The 21,343-nt window shown below is 42.4% G+C and overlaps 1 protein-coding gene across 1 annotated transcript; it reads right to left on the bottom strand.

The window, feature by feature from the left end:
- Window positions 1-157: 157 nt before the first annotated feature.
- On the bottom strand, window positions 158-21,025 carry EDRF1 (erythroid differentiation regulatory factor 1). The gene is given in 26 exon segments (XM_050976394.1): window positions 158-935; window positions 2,667-2,830; window positions 3,411-3,526; window positions 3,790-3,943; window positions 4,168-4,317; window positions 4,734-4,892; window positions 5,250-5,469; window positions 5,787-6,009; window positions 6,357-6,557; window positions 7,606-7,710; window positions 7,713-7,793; window positions 9,621-9,771; window positions 9,885-9,956; window positions 10,259-10,519; window positions 11,462-11,573; window positions 11,879-11,987; window positions 12,063-12,210; window positions 12,892-13,003; window positions 13,697-13,818; window positions 14,087-14,188; window positions 15,424-15,583; window positions 15,926-16,050; window positions 16,533-16,658; window positions 17,822-17,888; window positions 19,259-19,467; window positions 20,824-21,025. Coding segments are annotated over 26 exon segments (3,684 nt in total). The 5' UTR covers window positions 20,890-21,025; the 3' UTR covers window positions 158-766.
- Between the last annotated feature and the right edge of the window lie 318 nt (window positions 21,026-21,343).

Below are 21,343 nucleotides of genomic sequence, written 5' to 3'. Positions count from 1 at the left end.
ACTCAGTGTTTGACTGGACTTTAGATTTCTTTCAAAAATATTAAAAATTTGTCTTTCAATTAGTTTTAATTCTGTTGAATTAAAGTTTGCTGCTCTGAGGAAGGTCATAACCAAGAAAAACAAGGCAGACTGATGTGTTTATATTTAATAAATAAATTTTTATTTAAAAATATTCTCTCATTTATTCACAGTTTCAAGTCTGAAAAAGATAATACTATTCTTGATCAATTCCAACAAAGCTGAAACCATTCACTTTCCAAACCAAAATCCCAGAGATGGCTGATAAATTGCAAGAGTCACATCAAAGCTAGAAAGGCACAGGTTTTTGTGCAGGATCCTCCCTGGGATTAAGAAGTGCATCCACATATTCCACAGAAATCTCCTGGTACAGCTTGGGCTGCCTTTAGCAGTGGAAGTGTTCCAGTGCAGCCCTGCTTACAAAACACATTGCAATAAATACCAAACCAGAGCAGCTGTGAGGTTACATCTTTATGCAAAACACAGATTTCACTGCAAGAGAAAAGCCAGGAATTTCCCCAGGGTGCAAAAGTTACATTTTTATCTCCAGAACTCCATGCTGGCATTTCCAACAAAGAAACGCTGCGAACAAGGAGAGCTTTGTGGGGCTAAAAGGAATCCCTGTGCTTTCCCAGGTTCCAAGGGAACAACAGCGGTGAGAACTCACCCTCAGTGAACACAAACATCCCATGGGAACACCCCAGTGCTCCCAGCAAGGCACAGGTGCTGCAGCTCTGCAGGGCTGCCCTCACTGCAGGCCAGGGCTGCCCTGGCCCCTCGGGGCCAGCTGCTCCAGCAGGCTCAGCAGGAGCTCGGTGCGCTCCAGCAGCGACAGCCCCTTGTTGGCAGTGGCACGGAGCAGCAGGGAATAAACCTGCTTGTTTGTCCTCAGAGCTGCTTCTTCCTCACTGCTGCCCCTGCAAAGAGAGCAAAGAGCCCAGCTTGTAACCTCACCACAGCTCTGCACTCTGCACATTATCAAGAGCATTATTAAATAATGTTGGTGAGTATCCCTGGGGATATCCTCAGCCCCCCACCACTCCCTGCACTGCAGTCGGTGCATTGTGTTTATACTGCAGGCAGGAACATAAAATATAAATATAATAGAATGTAAAATGTACAAGCAGCAGTTAGGTTAATGGCAAGTGCTTCAGGAACAACTGAGAAATGTTGAAGCAAATTAAATTCATCACACACTTGGCAGGAATTGGGTTCATTTATTAAACAGAACAGGTAGTCAATAAAAAGCCACTGAAATGCAAAGTATTTCTGGGATAAGTTACAAGTATTCCCAGAACAAAGTCTTGCTTTCAATTACTTTTCTCCTCCAATTTGCACAGCCAAGTTCTGTTCTGCTTACGATTCCACTTTGGGAGGGTACAACTGATTTCATCCATTTTGACTGCCAGGCTGCAAGTTTGGCTATCAAACAATAATTTTACTGCATGTTCTCCTGGTCTTTGCCAAAGAGCACCTGAGACCCTGAAGCAGCATTTGAGCTCCAACTTCCCCCCCTTTTCACCCCATTATTAAAGCAGAAGGCAGAACTTCCCCTCTGCAGAGCAAAAGGGAGGAAATGCACACAGGATGTACAGAAGATACAAGAAATGTTAAATCAAAGGTAGTTTCAAGCTTGGCCTCAAAATTTCAAGGAGCTGAGGAGATTTTAAAAGTCCCCTTGCACAGCATTCAAACTGTAACAAGTTCCCTGTGTGGAATCTTCAGTGCAAAACCTCACGATGATGCCAAGGTAAGTGTGGGGGCAAAAATCCTCCAAAACAAAAAATGAGGAGTTGCTCATGTTATGAGACAACGCAACTAAAACCATTTACTCAGTTAGCTGTGACATCTGCTTGGTAACATATAAATTATTCTGTAAAAATCCTCTGTGTTTCACATACTCAGATTGCCACCTTGTGGAAGCTCTTTTTTAGGAGCTGAAAGCTCCTAACATTGCCTGAAAAACAGCTAAAAACACACCCAGGCTGTGTTCTCATGTTTTTTATTTCCAGTCTCCCACTATCAGCAGATAACTTCCTGGGCACAATAAACTCATTTCACAGTTTACTTTTAGCAAAACAGCCCTCCCATCAGCAGGGCTTCAATCCCCAAAACTATTAACCCAACTTCCAAGCCTAAAAGAATCCTCTAAAACTAATGCCACATTTTCAGAACTTCACTTTATGTAACATTAGGAGCAGCTCCTGCAGTCACACGCTTGCTGCAGGGGGAGTAAAAGGTATTTTCTGGCTCCCAAAAGGAACACCACACACATTCACATCAAAGCAACAGAAGGAGTGGGGGAAGGAATTTGCTGCCACCCCAAATCTCAACAACTCTTCAAAGTCAGCAGAAGAACAACTCAGGTTTGTCCTGAATCCCAGCAGCAGGACAGAAGACTCCATTAGGAATTAGTAAATTCTCTGACACCAGTGCACATCTCCCCTGTATCCATCCCTCTCTTTGCTGCATTACTGATGTGCCTGAATTTCTTCTCAAGTCTTCTGCTTGCCAAACTCCACTGACATTTTATCAGCAAGATCCATCAGGAGACCAGCAGCACCCAGCAGCTTCTCCCCCAGGAACTCTGCTCAGTCACACACCAATCTCACTACACTCAGGATAAAGCACACCAAATTTCAACTTACCCAATCTTCTTTTTGCTTGAAGTTAACAATTTAATGGATTGGAGGAGAAGGAAAGACATCCTGGACTCAAAAATCCCGAGCAGTTTCAAGACTTCCTCTTTGTTAAGGCCTGCAGAGGAATCGTTCACGGACACGCTCTCAGCAGGACTTTTATCCTTGCTGATCTACAGGAGACAAACAACCCAAAACAATTTGACTGAATTCCACCTTTTACATACAGGGAGTGATTTAAAAAACCCCTCTTGCAGGTGAGCTGACTTTTACATGTGTTACCCAAACTGCCAGCAAGGGACACACACATCAGCACATCCTGCAAGTAATTCTTGTCTGAGGCATCAGGAACATAATCCACACTGGCTACAGACAGCCCTGCACGTTTTAATATTTAAATATTAAATATACCAGAGAGAGAGCTTATTTTATTATACAGAGATTCTGAAGTTCTTAGAGAAGACTTTTAAGGGATAGCAGAGTTACACAAAAAGAAGTCCATTCACACAGTCAGGCAGTCTACATCTGTACAGAAATATGTTTTAATCCATCTCTGGATCACTTCTAGAGGAATTTTTTAATCCACTTCCAGGTTAAGGGAGAACTGCAATACATCTAACTCTGTCCACACTCTTTAAGCCACTGGTTCTATGGAAAGGTAACCAAGGAATATTTTAACTGCCAAATGCCCCTTAATTTGTGAAGGCACAAGCCAGAAGGGAGCAAGTATCACACCATTTGAAGCTCCTTTACCTGCTCAGTTTCTGCCACAAGCTCCTTCCTGATGAGCTGAAATGCACCCTTGGTTTTGGTCATTATATCAAGGGCCCCAGACAGAGTCTTTAATTTCCCAGCACTGCTGTTCTGACCTAAAAAAATAAAAGGACAAAAGGCTGATGTTACAGACTGTATTTTTCTTCCATCCAAAGACTTCAAGAGTTAGGAAGAAAGCCCTTACTGCCCTAGTCAGCTGAAAAGCAGCAAGATAAAAGTGCCTTGTTTCCTCTCTTGAGGAAAATTCTATTCTGAGCAGGAGCAATCTCCTGCTCTCATATAAATTTAGTTATCTAAAAATGATTCCAAGTAGGCAGTGGTGGTTTGGAAAGCTGTTTAAAGCCAGAGCTGCACTTACTGGCCATCTGGAACTCTGCAAAGGCCACTCTCTCCAGCTGCACACGCAGCAACTCGCAGGGGGCATCCTTCAGGAGCTGGAAGAGCCGCACAGCTTTGCTGTAGTGGAGATCAGCCAGGACACGGTGCTGCTTCCTCAGGTGCTCATCACCAACCTGCACTCACAGGAGGGCACACAGTAAATCCCCCTGCTCTGGATGTTCATGAGGAGCCACTGCAAGGGTTTACTTGGAGAGGGCTGGGGAACAGCACTCATTTCTTTGGTTAAGTAATTGAAATAAATATATTCCAGCTACAGGTAGAAGGGTAAATATCAGCTCCACACATACTGAGCATGTTATGGATGGAATTTAGAAAATCAAAGAGCCTGGAGCAATACCTGGTTCCTGAGGCAGCTGTGGTACATGGAAGCCAGCCTGTGGTGGATGGTGGCAGCTCGGTACTGGCACAGGGGCTGTCGTTCAGACACTGTATCAACATCACAGTACTTCAAGGACTTCATCATGGCCTCACTGACTTCCTTCTCTATCTGCAACATAAATAAATAAAGACAAATTTAAGAAAAAAAAAATCCGTGAAGAGGAGCATGTAGTGTAGGACAAAGGGGAATCAGCCTTAAGCTGAAGGAAGGAAGACTTAGATGGGATATTGGGAAGGCATTGTTCCCTGGGAGGGTGGGCAGGCCCTGGCACAGGTGCCCAGAGCAGCTGTGGCTGCCCCTGGATCCCTGGCAGTGCCCAAGGCCAGGCTGGAGAGGGCTTGGAGCACCCTGGGATAGTGGAAGGTGACCCAGCCCAGGCAGGGGTGGAACAAGATGGGTTTTAAGGTCTTCCAACCCAAACCATTGTATGATTCTACAATTCCAGTACCAACTTTGCTCCCTGTTCAGTTTTCCAGGATGCCAACAATGCATTTTTTTCAGACACAATGAATGCCCTCTGTTACCTGCTCCTGAGCCTTTCTGGACAAGGGAGCATAATCCTGCTGCAGAGTTGCCATAGTGAAATAGGTTGTAGACAGCTCCCAGTTCACAGAATCCCAAACAGCTGGATGCACATCCCTCTTCCCCAGAGACCTCAGTGCCTTCAGGTAGTAGTCAATAGCCTACAAATGACAAAATCATGCACACAGTTACTGCCTGCGTTGCTAACAACTACAAATCAACTTCCCTTTATTCAGAATATCTCCCTGAGCTCTCTTCAGTACTTCCCATTTGATAATCACTGTAATTCTGACCATGCAATTCTTCTCCCTTGTGTGTGGCTCTGCATTGTGTTCAATGTCACATCTGAATGTCACAGCAATCAAACCTCAACAACACCACCAAAGCCCTCACAACAAGGATTAGGGTACTATGGAGGCAGGACAGCCATCCCAGATTATTCCACCCAACTTTAAACATATTTATCAAAGTATTCACAAATACTTCACAATAAAAGCCATTTTGGGGTCTGGGGTTACCTTATTGTAATAAAGGGCCTCTTCTGGGGAAAACTCCCTTTTGAAGTCCCCTTCAGCTGCACAGTGAGCCTGGGCACAGATCCTCATCAGCCTCCCCGTGTTGCACAGCAGAAGGGCAGCATTTGTGGCATCATCAATGGACTCAAAATTTTGAATTCCTTCCTCAAAGCAGGAGAAACTTTTCTTCCAGAGCTGCTGCTCTGTCGTCGAGACGTTTTTACTCACTAGAGTGAAGCACAAGGCTTAGAGACTCAAATTGCTCAGAGTTTGAAGTTTTCCCTGATGGCTTTTTGAGATCATGCTACACATTTAAAGGAATTTCTCCAAACTGTATATTCCATTATTCAGTTTAGGCTCAATTAACTACAGTTTACAAGCCACAGTGATCTACTGTAAACAAATAATCACAGTGGACATTAAGAAACTACTAAGTCACTTAAATGCCCTCTTTATAATCAAAAATAGATTTTTCATACAATTAGTGAACTTGATCACTGCTGTAGCTCCATGAAATGGTCAGGAATGGAAAAAGGATACTTGCCAACTCTCTCAGTCTGCACTGCAGCTGCCTGGTTCATGTAGAACACTCCAATCTCATTCCTGATATTGCCCATCCTCTTGAGCACCTGGATGTGCTGCTCTGGGTTTTGACTTTTTAAGTTACTAAAGAGCAGGATTTCATAAGCTGCTTCATAGCATTTACAGCTGACAGAAAGCTGGTATTCCAAGTCTGTGGATAAATCTGTAGCCCAGGCAAACACTGGAAAACAAAATACAAAGCCTTCGTGTCAAACAGTATTTCTCAAATTAAAGTCTAGGGGAAAATGCCCAGAGAAAGTACAAGACTCATGTCAGGTAGGTTTTATTTATTACTGAAACAGTTACTGCCTTTAGTTGTTTCACAGCTTCAGGCCATGTCATACAATACCTTGATAACCCCTTCTGTATGACAGGCAGGATGAGCCTCCTCTGAAGAAAGCAGAAGTGAAGTGCAATAACCCCTCTGCCACAAGCTCTCCTAGTGCATGGTTTTGAGGAAACCCAATGGAATTATTTATGTCTATCATGTATCCAAAGTCTGGCACTTCTCCTGTGTCAGGATCATACCTTGGCACCTGGATTCTCTGTGAAGGCTGTGTAATATCTCCTGATCTTCTTTAGTCTGGTAATTATATTCTTCAAGGTAAGCTGCTCTGTTGTTTGCATTCTGAGCCAGCATTAACTGGATATCTCCACAAAGGGTTAAGCACTGACAGAGGAACACCAGCACCTCAGGCAGCATGCTGCCACACAGACAGCAGTAGGTATCTGGGGGGAAAAAAACCAGCATGGATGAGGGAGGGGAAAAGAGAAGAATTACACATCAAAAGACTTGACACAGACTGACAAGATAATTGGGTTTTATGTTACCTGTCTGCAGACAGAGAGTAAGTGTGACAAGGTGTTATCCTCAGAAGAAATAACCTATTTTAAAGTCACAGTTGCTCTACACAGCTGATGGTTTAAAAAGAGCCCCTATGCTGTCCAAGATGAGCAGTCACTCTGGTAATTACAAATGCTAACCTCAGGTTTGACCAAGGGAAAACTGACTTTCTGCAGACTAACTCAAGGGAAATACAGCCTGAAAAGTTAATTTCCAAAAGGCAGAGTTTTAAGTTGCTTCTCGAGTCTATAAACAACTGAAAGCTGCAAAGTCCTGTGAGTTATTATAGACCTGAGAGGTCTATTGGTGCTTTGTGCTAAGATCAAATGGTTTGCTTTATAAACCTCCTCCTGCCCTAAGACAGGAGCCTTCCCTTATGGCAGGGAAACAGCAGCACTTTGGCACTAAGCTACTGGCACTTCCCAGTTAGTTACTCTCATTATGGCAGCATTAGCCTAAACAGCCTGTTTTTACTTTTTTCCTTTTCCTCAGTAATACTTCAAGATATATTCTATTTTAGCATCCAATTCAGCTGCTGAAGAGGTTTAGTATTTCTCAAAGATATATTTAAATAACATGGGAGCCACCAGGGAAAAAAACATCAGCTTGCAGCAGCATCACCTGGAGCACAGAACACTGTCCTGGCCTTGGCACCAGACAGACTCTCCCAAATTCAACTGCTCCGGAGCTCCAAATGTGCCCTCAAGCTCCCAACCTGTCAAAATGGGATCATCTTCCTATTGATCAGTGACAAAAGTTATCCTCACCACAGACTTCTGCCCTGAATACTGAGCTGGACACTGAGTTCAGTAAAACACAAGCTTGTCAGACTTGTCACTGCACACCACAGGGAAATCATGCACAGCAGTGTCCAATGTGGTGACAGGTCTCTCCAGGCAGTGGCACAGGTGACAAACCATTCAAGGAACTTACCGTGGCACTGCAAGGCCAGCTTGATGTAGCGCAGCGCTCGCCCGTACTTCTGCAGGATCATAGCAGCATCAGACAGGACATAATAAGCTCTTGATGATTTCAGATGAGCTGGAGTTTCATTTTGTATTGCCACGACCCAGGAATCATTCCTGACTGACTGGAATGCTTCCCCTTCTGGAAGGAGCCCACTGTGAGAAGAACAGAACCCCATCAGTGACTCTCCCCTCTAACACATGCCAGAGGCTGGACAAGATTCCACCAGCACAGGCAGGATGGGAATTGCCTGATTACAGCCTTGCACAGGCAGAGCTCTGCCACTCCAGTATCATCTGCCCACAGATGATACCCAAAACACACCCAACACGTGGCACTTCTTCATGCACTGCACCTGCAGCAGCATGCTGGAATGCAGTGGGACAGTGACAGTGCAGGTGACCTCTCTGACCTCAAACAGCTTGTGAAACACAGGAGCAGAGGCCAACGCTACTCCCTCAGGAAGCAATAGAAAAACCACAAGAAAGTCACAGGCAGAATTTGTCATGTTCTCTACCACATCCTTAAGATAAATGCTCAGTTTCTGTATGAACAGTCTCAGTGAGAAAGCTCCCATGGTGGGTTTAGCCTCCAACACACAAGAATCTGGATAACCTGGTCCTTCCCACAAGGAAAACCAAGCACTTTTTCACACTTATTTCAGGATATCCTCTGCATTAAGTTATGATGCTTTTCTTTGATGCTGCAGTGGTTAGGGAGCCAGAAAGAACAGGTCACTGTTTCTGATTTAAGGCCTGTGCCCACCAAGGGACAGAATTTTGCCCTGGCCGTATTTGCACACAGAAGTGAGTCTTGCTTAAGGTGGATTTACAAGGCCTGACTTGTAAACCCAACTATCTTACCACATTATATAAATATATAGTAAGTAAATATAATAAATCCCTAAGCAGTACATGTTCTACTAGGACAAAGCCCAATGTAAAACAGTAACACCCCACCCAGCTAAAGACACACACTGCACATGCCCTGTATCCATCCACTGTTCACAGGTAGTTCTCTTGAAGTTAGAAAATCCAGGATTTAGAGCACACATCCTTTCCATATGTATGTAAATATGTACATGTGGCAGAGAAAATACATAATTCACATCACAGAAAACAAACCCCTGGACTGGGAAACAGAAGTGAGCAAGTAGCTCTGCTGCTGCTCCAGGGATAGACTTAAGCACAGATCGAGGAATCTGCATGAGTGTGAATAACCCAAAATTGAACTGGCTTCTTATTCAGAGATTTTCCAAAGGCAGAAGGGAGGAGAAAGGAAAGAATAAAGAACTGCCAAAGTAGGCAAGATAAATTTTTTTCTGGGCTGTGCTTACAGGGCTCCTTGCCCTGCAGAGAACTCTACTTCTTTCAAACAAAAAGTCTTTCCTGGAATTTTTTACGTCACTCCAGAACAAAATAAAATAGAGAGATGTAGTCTGACACTTCAGGAGTTTGAGCATTTCAGCAAACAAAACATCTTTTATTTGCTGCTTCTTTTCACAACTGTAGAAGTACAGGAAAGAAAACAAAATCCTAGTTAACATTTTATATGCAATTCAAGCACCTAATGTAGGAACAAAACCTGCCAGAAGGGAGAAATTCTTCCAGAACACATCCAGGCCACACAGACATAAAGAAATTAAGGCTATTTTTAAATCAACCCACAAAACTTACGGTGCTGCACATACCAAACCTCAAAATACCAAGCCTTTATGGAAGTCATCTGAAAGCCACATCTAAATAGGGTCCAGTAAAATCATGTGTTGACTAATAAAAGATTCTTTGCTATGCAAAAGAACTCAAATGAGCTCCTCTTTTCATATTTAAAAAGGAACAGACTGTTCTCCAATTTTCAGTGCACTTTTCCTTAGGCAATGCTGTAATTAGTGATTTAAGCACACTGTTTTGACAATCAAAATAAAGTAGCAGCAGTTTGTGTTGGCACTGGAAAGGTCTTATTTGCACAACAATACAACTTACTTTTGTCTAGAAATAAGGCCATCTGTTTTTCCAGAGACTCAGGACCACCACTGGTGGATTCATCTTCATATTTCAATGGGATTGGAGTGCTGGGGTCAGCTGCAGGAAGGTCACCTTCTTTTTTAACACTGCTGTCAACAGATTTCAAACCCTGCAAAAGAGAGAAATCATTTCATTCACCTTGAGAGCAATATTTAGCAAACAGAGCAGATGAAGGATTGGGTGGGAGGTGAAGCATCCTCAGGAAGCTGGCAGTGAACTCACCTCCAGGACGTGGTTGAGCACCAGCCTGCAGCGCTCCTCAGTGCCGTGGCAGACAGGGAAAGCACAGCTGGGCTTCAGTGGGGCACCAGGGAGGGAACAGAAGAAATGGTCAACACAGGGAATATAAAATGACTGGCGAGAAGATTCAAATGACAGGTAACATCAAAACAAAGTGCAATATGGTAAGGAAAAAAAAAAATCTACGTGAAGCTTTTACCATAAAATTCAAACACCTCAGATTTTATGAGCAGCTCATGAAGTGTTTCTTTGCCCACTTAGTTTACCTGAAGGCAAAACTACCAGGGAACTGAATTTCACTACCCATGAACTGAATCATCCAGGAAAACCCTTAAATACCCCTCAGTGCCACTTACACGTATTCGATGCACAGACTTGTACTTTTCTGGTACTGACAACTCCCCAACAGATTTGATTATTGCCACTGCTTTGTTGTCATCTGGGGGATCAGAACTGTTGCTGTAGGAACCATTTTCATCACTGTCTGGCATCTCTTCCTCTTCCTCACTGTAACTTTCATCAGAATTTCCATTTATAGGGAAGTCTGCACTGTCTTCTTTTTTTGGTTCATCCAGCTGAAAAAGCTCTGATAACATGTAGTTTGCTGAAGCAATAATCTTTGCAAAGAAGAGAAAAAAATCATTAATTCTCAAGTTAAATTTTTCTTTTGAGAGGCAAGAATATAAATTATCTTACAATAAGGAGGACAGAGGACATGCAAAGAGGTGTTTGATAACCTGTAAATAGAGCCTGAGCAAATTCCCTGGAAGGGAAAAGGATCCAAGCTGATCAAGTTGAGAAGAGAATAAAAACCAATTGGCAGAGAACAAGTACTGCCTGTTCTGACAGCTTGCAGATCACAGGAGACAACACAAGGATCTTATGCAAGCAAAAAAAAAAAAAAAAAAAAACTGAAAAGATTCCACTGGGATTTTGAAAACCTTTCACAACTCTAGAAAGAATCCACATTCTTATTAGTTTCATGTGTCCCATGTCACCTCTTGTCCCATGTCTCCTCTCCATTCTAAATATGACTCAGATTTTTCACATCCCGTTTCTGGGATTCATTTTCAGTTGAAAACAGCTTAAATCATTTAGAGATTCTCCAGCCCAACCCACTTAAGAAGTTCTGAGCAGGTTGCTCAGAACTGTGTCCAGCTGGGCTTTGAGTATCTGAAGAGATGGAGACTGCAACTTCTCTGGCCTGACCCAGTTTTCAGCCACTTTCAGAGTAAAAATGTTCATATATTCCCACTTTACACTTTTTATCCAGGATCTGCTCCCAAAGGGCTCTCTGGGAGCAAGAACAACACACTGAATGTATTGAGAAGTTCCTTTTTAGAACAGGACAGAAGACTTGTGCTGTAATGAGGGGCATCAAAAAATACTAATTTTAAAAAATAGCATGGGGATTCTTTAAAAATAAATTCATTTTTTAAGTGTGTTTATAAATTTAAATTCTCTCCTTTGAGAGGAAGTAGTAACACACTATTTATTACCAGGTTTACTATCATTACAGCATATTTACACAAAAGTGCAAGAAAACTTTGAATTCTCACTTGAGGATGTCTGCCATTGTCCAACAACTTCAGACAATTCAGGAGCAATGTTCTGATTGTGCCATAATGTTTCTTGTTCTGGTTTTTCTTCAACATCATATTGCAAGCAACTCTAAAGAGAAAGTTAAACAAAACAGTGAAATCCCTGGATAAGTTCTTTGTGCTAGAAAAAAAAGAAGCTTTAAACAATATTCAACAACTGTAGATCTTCCAAACTGTATGATGAGTCTACAAGACTTTATCAGCAAAAAAGTTTACATGGAGAAATGGTGAAAAGGAAAAAGTCAGTTTTGATCTAGTGGGACTAAAATTTAGTGAGTTAGTGTATGACTGTCATTTGATCATGATTTTTGGTCTGTGTTCTGAATAAAACTGCACCAAGAACAAAGTACTGCAATAAAAATGATAAAAACTCACTTGTACAGCAGAATTGCCACGGGCATTGTAAAAGGGTTTTGGTATTTGTCTTCAGTCTCTTCACAAAGCGTGGTGAGGTCATAGAGCTTTACTATGTCACTCCCACTTGCTGAAAAGGAAAATCTTTTGTTAAATCAACATCACATTAACATCAATCTTTTCAAACTGATCTAAACCCTCTTACCTTTAAACAGCCAATAGGTGTGTCCTTCTTTGGTACAATTTGATTTCAAAAAAGATAAGATATTTTGAGCAATATCTTTAATCACTTTGGTAGAAAAATTCGAGTTTTCCAAATTGGGAATATCTTCAGTCTTGATCATTTCATATTTCTGCAAAGAACAGCAATTAAGACTCAAGCTTAGGTTGGAGGGTTTTGTGACACCAAAATTAATATATCAGTCCCTCCATCAACAGCTAAATCAAAGGCTGCTATTATGATAAACTGAGTTAATTTCTATGATTTACTTTAAGCAAGCACATCTTGACTACACTACTTAAACAAAGCTTTAAGAAGGATCCATTTCTGTCACAACCATGGCAAATGGAGAACAAAAGATGAGGAAAAATAAGGGGGAGAAGGTACAACATCTGCTACTTCAAGCAAACCTAGTCAGCCTAGGAAACAACTCCAGGCTAGCAGGTAGAACAGAAACACAGCTGGTCCACAATAAAATAGCAGAAACATTCAGAAGCTTGCATTTGTCTTGGCAAGCGAACACTGCAGATTTCAAGACGTAGGAAACTGATTTCTGCAGTTGCATTTTTTATTTTTGCCTTCACTCAAACACCAGGGGAAGAAGGAATCTTGCATGCGTGAAAGGGAGGGGAAGAAAGAATACACTATTTTTAGATGACTGCTGCAAGCTATCTAAGATGCTTCTCATTCTGCACCACAGGATTTTTGTCATCTTTGCTCAGAACAGTGTGAAGAATCTGTGATAACTGAGGCAATTTTAGAAGATGAAGAATGAATTATTATTTTAAGTGCTAATGCAAAGAGCCAGACCTACCTGAACAATTCCATTGACATGAAAGCACATCACAAGCTCTGGTACGTTGCATATTAAATTGTCCAACCAATAGTCAATCCCTGTTAGCACATTTATTGGCTTGTTGTTATCCCTAAAATAAAACATTTCTAGTGTTACTTAAATCTTTGTTTACCCTTAAGGAAATATTAGGGATGTTTACTAATGAGATTTAGGTTTAAGTCACCTGAGAGTGGATGAACACTAAAACAATGATTTGTGAATCGTTGTATTATTGAATTATAACAAAACAGATATGCTGATCTCTCCAATGGAATATGCTCACATTCCATCAGCAGTTTGGAGTTTTTGCCCACATTTAACAGGCTTCAGATGTCACACTATTACCAAGATAATAAGTACTTCAGAAGTTCTAAAGGAATAGCATTTTTAGCTGCAACTAACTATAGCATAAACCTACTCTCAGACCTTCCAAAATTCCTTGCAGAGCAAGGTACTGGTAATTCCTAAATATGTCTTTAAAAGATGACAAATACACCAAATCAGCTTCAAGTTTTTCCTCATTCTTTGCCTCTGTAAAGGCAGGAACAGGAGGAGTGGTAATGAAGGGATTGACATTAAATTGGGACTGGAATAGTTCTGTCTCACTGCTCAGTAACATTTTAAGTGCTTATGCCCAGCAAGCAGCTACTAAAATTCAGACTCCCAGGAAGAGAAATTTTACTGTTCTCTTTTTAAAAAATAAAATGCAGGTAGCTAATTAGGAAGCAGAGTAACAAATCAGACAAGGCTGGTATAAATAATATCTGTCAACTTCTAAGCTCACCTGAGACGCAGGCTCACAGCAGGGTATCTCCCACCTCCAAATATTGGCATATTTGATCCCACCAACATGTGGATATCTTCAAAGGTCCACAGGATATTACGAACAAAGTCATTTTTAAGTCCCTTCATGAAGAGAAAACAGAACTGACCAGTAAATCAGTGGCATACCACTTGTTCTCCATGACATTCTGTGGAATTATGAGAATGCAGGAAGCCAAAGCAGCAAATAAAAACCAGCACGTGACAAACCCGGCGCGTTCAAGGGAACTTAAAATTGCAGATGCCACAAAAGCTACTGCTACAGGGACTGAAGTTTGGCCTTGGCTCCAGTTTAGGCCTGGCTTGGAGGTGCTGGCTTAACCTGGGGGTTCAGCTCTCACATAAAGCATACCTGACTGCTCTCCCCGTCATTGAACAAAGGAGACAGGTTTTGTTCTCTGGGGGCTGAGGCCACGTGCCCCACTAGATATGAGGGTTCAAGAGGCACATTTCCCTGTGGAGAGCACAAGGATAAGGAGTGATTCTGCTGCTGAGGTCAAGTCAGCCATTTCAAAAAATATGAACAACAAAAGCACATAAGGGAAAAGCCTTTACCTCCAACATCTTTAAATAAATCTGCATAAAATTGGAAAAGGCCTCTAGGCAGTGACTAGAATGCTTCTTTTCTACAGTTAGTGCCAAAATGTTGTATTTTGTAATAGTCTCAGAGGCTCCGGGAAGAAACCAGGAAGTAGTTAATAAGAGCTCTTTATTAACCCAGGGTCAACACCACATTATCAGAGTCCAGAAGCAAAACCTCTATCCTGCTGGTTTATTTGTGAACTAAAGAAATGGCACTGTGCAAATGCACAACAGCTTCTTTATGATAAACAGTCTGCTGAATGGGGCAATGGTTCCTCAAGAGGGTGGAAGAGAGAAAGAGTCCTTTTTCTAAAAGCTTTCAAGCACTGAAGCATTTCTACACTTCACACAACACACGCAGTTACAATTTTATGGCCAATGTAGGTTAGAAACTCCCTACATTTGGCATATCAGTTGGTAACATTATGCAAGCACAACTGTAGCATCATTATTATATTAATGCAGACTGAAGACAGCAGACCTTTCAACCTCTCAAAATTTAATCCATTCTGTTTTATATTACTCACAAAAGCCACAGGAATGAACAGTTTTCATAAATAAGTTTAGCCAGAATAGAAACCCTGAATTAGGGCCTGATACTAATCATAGCTTGTTGCATAATTGCTGTAAACATCTCTCCTTTCACTTGTGTAATCTCATGGCAAGTATTTTTAAGTACTGCTTAACTGTTTTCCTATTTCAGAAGTTTTCATTTTCCTCTTCCCCTAACGAATTCAGGGCCACCAGAAGATGGATTTTAATGGCAGAATTAAAAAGAAAGGCCAGAACTTTAAGCTTCAAAACACATCTGATTATCAGCATTTTCCTACTTTTAGGTAAAAGCTGATGAATCCTCTTAACCAAAGGCTTTGTTTCTCAAAGATGCTGGGATAAATAGCAATTTAGCATTACAGTGACAGAACAAGTATCTGAATTTTGGAGCTCTGAATCACTGGCAAATCTGGAACTGCACCTCCTGCCAAGTTCTCCTCATGCCTTAGCTCAGCTCTTTCAGCAAAGGGAGCTGCAGCAGCACTTCTGAGAACCTTTCCCCATCTGTGGCTCTACAAACACCGTGGTGCCAGGTAAAACATTCTTCACACCAACCTGGTTAGAGGCACCTGGATCTTCAGAGAGCGAGGAAGGCATTTCAAAAGGAGCTGGCCAGGAAGCCCTTCCTGCTTCATCACTCTCACCTGCAACAGGACCCTCCTGGTGCTGCTTGGAAGTGGAAGGAACAGGCTGAGCAGCTCCATCTCCATTAATGCTGACAAGGAAACATTTACAAGTTCAGCTGACAAGATGCAAACATATCCCTTTTTAGAGTTGTTGTTTGATGCACCCTTGCCAACAAATGACTTGGCTGGTATGCAGTTAATTAAGTCATGCTCTTTATTTTATTCTTTAGTATTTCAACTTTAAAGTAAAATACTTCATTTCTGTGAAAACATCTCATGCTATTTCCTGACCTCACCTCTCAGTTCCCTCTGTTTAAGGAAAAGGCAATAAAAAAAAAATGAGACCATAATGGAATTTTAACATTTACTCCAAGACCAAAAACCAAGCAGAAGTGGTGCAGAATTCAAGTTTCATGCAGACAAAAGGTTACCTGTAATACAAAAACTTAGAAAGTATTGCCTTCTGGTACCAATGTTCTTTACTCTTCTTTTTTCTTTGCCATTTCTGATCAATCAGCCTTTGATAAAACTCTTTCAGCCATGTCCAGTCCCCTGTCTAGGCAACAGAAGAAATATGAAAATAATGTCAAGAACCATCTGCAAAGTAAACCAAGTGCCTTAAAAACTTACAAATACTCCTCCATAAGAAAAAACCAAGAAAATAACATCAGAGCTGACGTCCTGAATTGGTCATTTATTGAAAATACAGCTTCTAGGAAAGTTATGTTCTTACTGATAATCTGAGTTAATTATAAAATCAGATATCTAAGAGGCTACATAGTAAGGAAAACATATTGCTCATAAAATCAATCAAATACTACAGCAACACTGAAGTAATTACACAGAAGTGAGACACAGAATATTAACCTTACAACGCCATAAACACAGGACATCAGTGTAGTCTGTGGATAAACTGCTGCAGAACAGAACACCCTTGACACCCACATATGATTTTTAGGGATTTCCAGACATTTCCTTGCTGCTCTATTCCTGAAATAATGCATTTTGCCCACAGTTATCAAGAACCAAGTGGTTCACCTGAGACGATCTCATGAAGAGTTCCTGGATGTCCAACTCATCCAGCAGGAGTGTCCTCCCAATTCTGTGCACTGCCATGCTCACGTGGGACTTGCTGTAAGGGATCTTCAGGAGTTTTTTAATGTTCTTGCAAAAGGAAAGTGAAAAGAGAGAGTATTTAATATAATTATGCTGCATGAGAAGGCAACTGTCAGGCAATTAAGGCTCCATCATGTGTAACAGTGACTTGGGGAGACTCCAAGCCTAAAGTCCACCACTCCAAACATCCCCTCTTCCTTCTTCTTCCCCCCAGCACCCTCTGGTCAGTCAGGGTCCCCTGTCCCAGCTGTGTCCCTTCCCAGTTTTCCATGCACTCCCACCCCCCTGCCAGCAGGGCTGGATGAGAAGCAGGAGAAGTCTTGGCTCTGTGTAAGCCTTGCTCAGCAACAGCAAACACAACTCTGTATTATCAACCTGTGCTCTGGACAATCCCAAAGCAGTCTCTTACCAGCTACTAGGAAGAAAATTAATGCTACCCCAGCCCAGGTGGTCAAATAAAACCTGACAGTGCCAGGGATTTGAAAACCATCCCACAAGAAAATGCATTTGCTGAGGGCAGAGAACACAAATGACAGTGATAAAGAGACCAAATCATCAGGAGGAAAAACACACATGGCTTAAACATTCTATGATTGGATCATCAGGACCAGGTACCAACAAAAATGACAAAAATATCCAAGTGGATGATTTGGATTGTAAACTTTTATTTTCACAACATGAATACCAATTCTTTGCCAGGTGTCCAAAGCAATCCAGACAGAGATCTAAATCTGAATACAAATCTGACAAATATTAACATGAGCATGTTTCCTCTTCTGAGCAGCCTCATCTGAATTCTACAGATATTACCAGCACCAAAAGAGCTGACAAAAAATAAAGGAAAGGAGAGGTTGGAGGGGAGTTCTCTCTTCTAGATAAGAACAGAAAAAAAAATCATCTTGAGAGTAACAGTTTGCATCAAAATAACTGATTTCAAATAGACAATTACCTTGCAAGACTGATGTGCTGCATTCACTAAACTGCACACCTTAGCTGCAGATTATCTGTAGAACTCCAGAGGAAATATGATTTTTCTCTCTACATTTCTTATTCAGTGATCACAATTCCCTTACTTGGTGATCTGTGATTCATTAAGGGATCTTCCCTTTTCCCCAAAGGACACAAAGATGCCAGAAGCCATCACAGTATCTTAAAATAAAAGTTTATGCAATGTAAGAATTTGAATGAGAGATTTTAAGATGTGTCCTTACCTCTGAATCAGATACAACATCCACATCATTTCCAACTGAGTCAATGAAGTCATAGGCCATCCCAAAGCTATTAAAAAAACCATTACAAGTTAAGACTGTTCCAGTGTGACATTACAGACCTTGCTTTTATATCTATTAAATATCTGAATGGCTTCATAAAATTAAAAAAAAAATTGCCCAGCTAAACCTAAAATTAACAAAGTAATTTCATCTTCATATTCTGCAAGTTTTGCATATGTATCTTTGAAAATGCTTAGATCTAATTCCAGGACATTCTATAACATTTAAAGTTTTGTGGAAATCAAGAAAAATCAGAGAAAACGAAAGATTCTTTCTAACACTGAAAATAAGACGAGTTCTTCAATGAGCTTCTCTTTAAAGCATTAAGCATATTAAAGACTTTAACTTTAGTAGCTGTAATTGAATTTTACCTCTTATTCACATTTTCCAGAACTGCCCTACATGTTGTAACAGACACATTGTCTCTTCCTCCACCCTCATTAAGGAAATTACAAGCTACTTAAGCTGGAATATTTCAATGTACAGATCATTCTTTAAAACAAATCCAGATACTACTAAAATCCCAAACATACATGATGTGCAAGTTATACTTTCATTATCAGCTTTTTAATACTGACACTAGAGAAAGAGACTGAACTGCCAGCCTCTGACAATCAGAGTATCTAAAATAAACATGAAACATTCATAAAGCCCTGAAAAATATATTACTCTGCTCTGAAAAGTACAGCTCCTAAAAGAGATTATGAGGATATAAACACAGACCTTGAACAAACTGTTAAATTTCACTGACTGGCTGACTTGGTGTGAATTTGCTTGTTCAGCACAGGATGAGAGCCTCCTGTTTATGAACACTCTGAACTCATTCAACAATTCAGCAAACATCACACTGAAAAGCAACACTGCTTCTTGGGTGTGCCCCTCATTTCACCTATAGTGTGACAGAAATATGAAATCCTGATATAAATAGGAAATTTCATTTGCCATTAGTCAGGTCCAGTTTCTAAAGATGCAGAAGAGCTATAAACTGGTTTCCAAGGGGAACCAACCACATGTTCAATTTCACCTGTTATCAAAGTCTGAAGCAGTCCAGTTTGATCTGGGCCAGCCAAGGAAGAACAAAAAGTCAGTGTGACTGTCTGAGGCAAGGTGTCAACATGCACATGAACAAATAAACAAAACCATCTCTGTATCTTATGTAAATAATCAACATCATCAATCATTTACTAATGAGACAAGATCAGACCATAAAGGCAACAACTCAAGATGAAAAAGTAGAGGGAGAATGGTTAAGACAAAGCAATATGGAGTTGCTATGGTAGAACTTGTTCTTTCTACTTTAAATGACAAAGGATCCAATTTCACAATCGGAATTGTTCTTAAAGGCCTGGGAAAAAAAATAGGGGCTGCTGTATTTACCTTGAGAAGGGTTTACTTTTTTTGCTGTTGCCCAGAATGGTTGTCCCTGCTGGTCCCAGCTTGGCACTTTCCCGTAACCAGTTGGCAGGAGGCAGCTTCAGGTCTGTTTTCTCCTGCAGACGGGCAAAGGCTGCCTGAGGAGGGGCTGAGGAGTATTTCACCACAGCACAGCTCTTCACCTCATTGCCTCCGAGGAACAGCACCGAGCCCTAGTTTCCAGAGAGAAATTAGCCTTCTGCTTAGGTGCTGGCAATTAAAACCATCAGGTTTGCTCTGTGCTAAGTTATTTTTAAGGCTAAGTGAGCAAAATCCAGTCCTATAGTCACTTACCTTTCCCCAGCACATACAGTTTTCCAGTTATCCCAATTCCAATTCATGTCAAGCATAAGCTTCACTTTAGAAATTATCACAGAATCATTTAGAAAAGACCGCCAAGATTATCAAGTCCAATCTGTGATGGACCACCACACTGTCACCCAGACCAGAGGACTGAGCAACACATCCAGTCTTTCTTTGGACACCTCCAGGGATGAGGACTCCACCCCTGCCCCAAACAGCCTGTTCCAACACTTGACAACCCCTTCCATGAAGGAATTCTTCCTGGCGTCCACCCTGAGCCTCCCCTGGCCCAGCGTGAGGCCATTCCCTCTCCTGTCCCTGTTCCCTGGAGCAGAGCCCAGGGACAGCCCCCTGGCTGTCCTCTCCTGGCAGGAGCTGTGCAGAGCCACAGGGTCCCTCCTGAGCCTCCTTTCTCCAGGCTGAGCCCCTTCCCAGCTCCCTCAGCTGCTCCTGGGGCTCCAGACCCTTCCCAGCTCCCTCAGCTGCTCCTGGGGCTCCAGACCCTTCCCCAGCTCCATTCCCTTCCTTGCACATACTCCAGCCCCTCAAAGTCTTTCCTGACACAACAGCCCCAGAACCAAGCCCAGAATGCGAGGCTGGACCTCACCAGTGCCCAGCACAGCGGGACAACCCTTGTCCTGGTCCTGTGGCCGATCCAAGCAGATGACAGTGGCCTTCTTGCCCACCTGGGCACACTGAGGCATAAGAATGAAGTGCCACTAAGGTCAGCTGCCCACACAACGCACAGTCAGTCAGAAAGGCCAAAACGAACACAACTCCTCCCACTGAAGTTTGTAAAAGTAGGTGGTTATTAACACCAAGTGTTCCCTAACACCAACATTAAAGCTAAACAGGCTAAACCTTATTATTATTAAATAATAATAAATTAAATAAGATTCGTGCTCGCCTATTTCTTTTCAAACACGCAACTGTCACCCTTGGAAGAGGAGCTTTGAACTAACACATGTCGCGGGAAAAACAGCTCCACAGGACACCACTTACGTAAATACAATGCACTTAGGCATAACAACAGCAACACTGCTCGCAATTAACGCTTAATCATAATTAGCGTGTTCCCTACAGCACTCCGGCCCCGACAAACTGGAAAGAGGATCAAAAACACCGCTTCAATTACAACACCACTAGGGGATGTGTCTGTAGGAATCGCTCGACCCCCCTCAGCCCCTCTACCTCACCCAGCACGGCCCCCCCTCAGCGCCGCTCACCTGCTTGGGCTCCTCGGCGTCTCCCCTCAGCGGGGCAGCGGCGCCAGCGCCGCAGGGCTCCTCCATGGTCCGGGAATGGAGCGGGAATGGTCCGGGAATAGAGCCGGGAATGGAGAGGGAATGGAGCCGGGAAAGGGCGGCGGGAGCGAAGCCGCTTCCCGGGGGCGTCCGACCGGGAACCGCCGCCTCTCGCGAGACTTTTCGAGAAGGCGCGGGAAGGGCGGGCCCTGAGGGAGGCGCCGTGAGGGGCGGGAGGCGGCGGCGGCTCCGTGAGGGGCGGGTGTGGCGCTCCCAGCGGGGTCAGAAAGGCTTTAAGGTCGGAAACATACATGGCTAATCTGCGAGCGATCCCTACCTTGTTAATTCCACCGAAGCACGGATTGTCGCGTCCAGTCGTTCCTTAAACACCTCCCTTGGCAGCCCTTTCCAATCCTTGGCCACCCTTTCCATGAATAAATTTTTCCCGAATCTCCAATCTAGATCTCCCCTGGCACAGTTTGAGGCCATTCACAGCTGAGCC

This window comes from Serinus canaria, chromosome 6, assembly GCF_022539315.1.
Source record: "Serinus canaria isolate serCan28SL12 chromosome 6, serCan2020, whole genome shotgun sequence".
Taxonomy (NCBI): Eukaryota; Metazoa; Chordata; class Aves; order Passeriformes; family Fringillidae; genus Serinus; species Serinus canaria.
The sequence above is the reverse complement of the archived record's forward strand: the minus strand, read 5'-3'. Positions and strand labels throughout refer to the sequence as shown.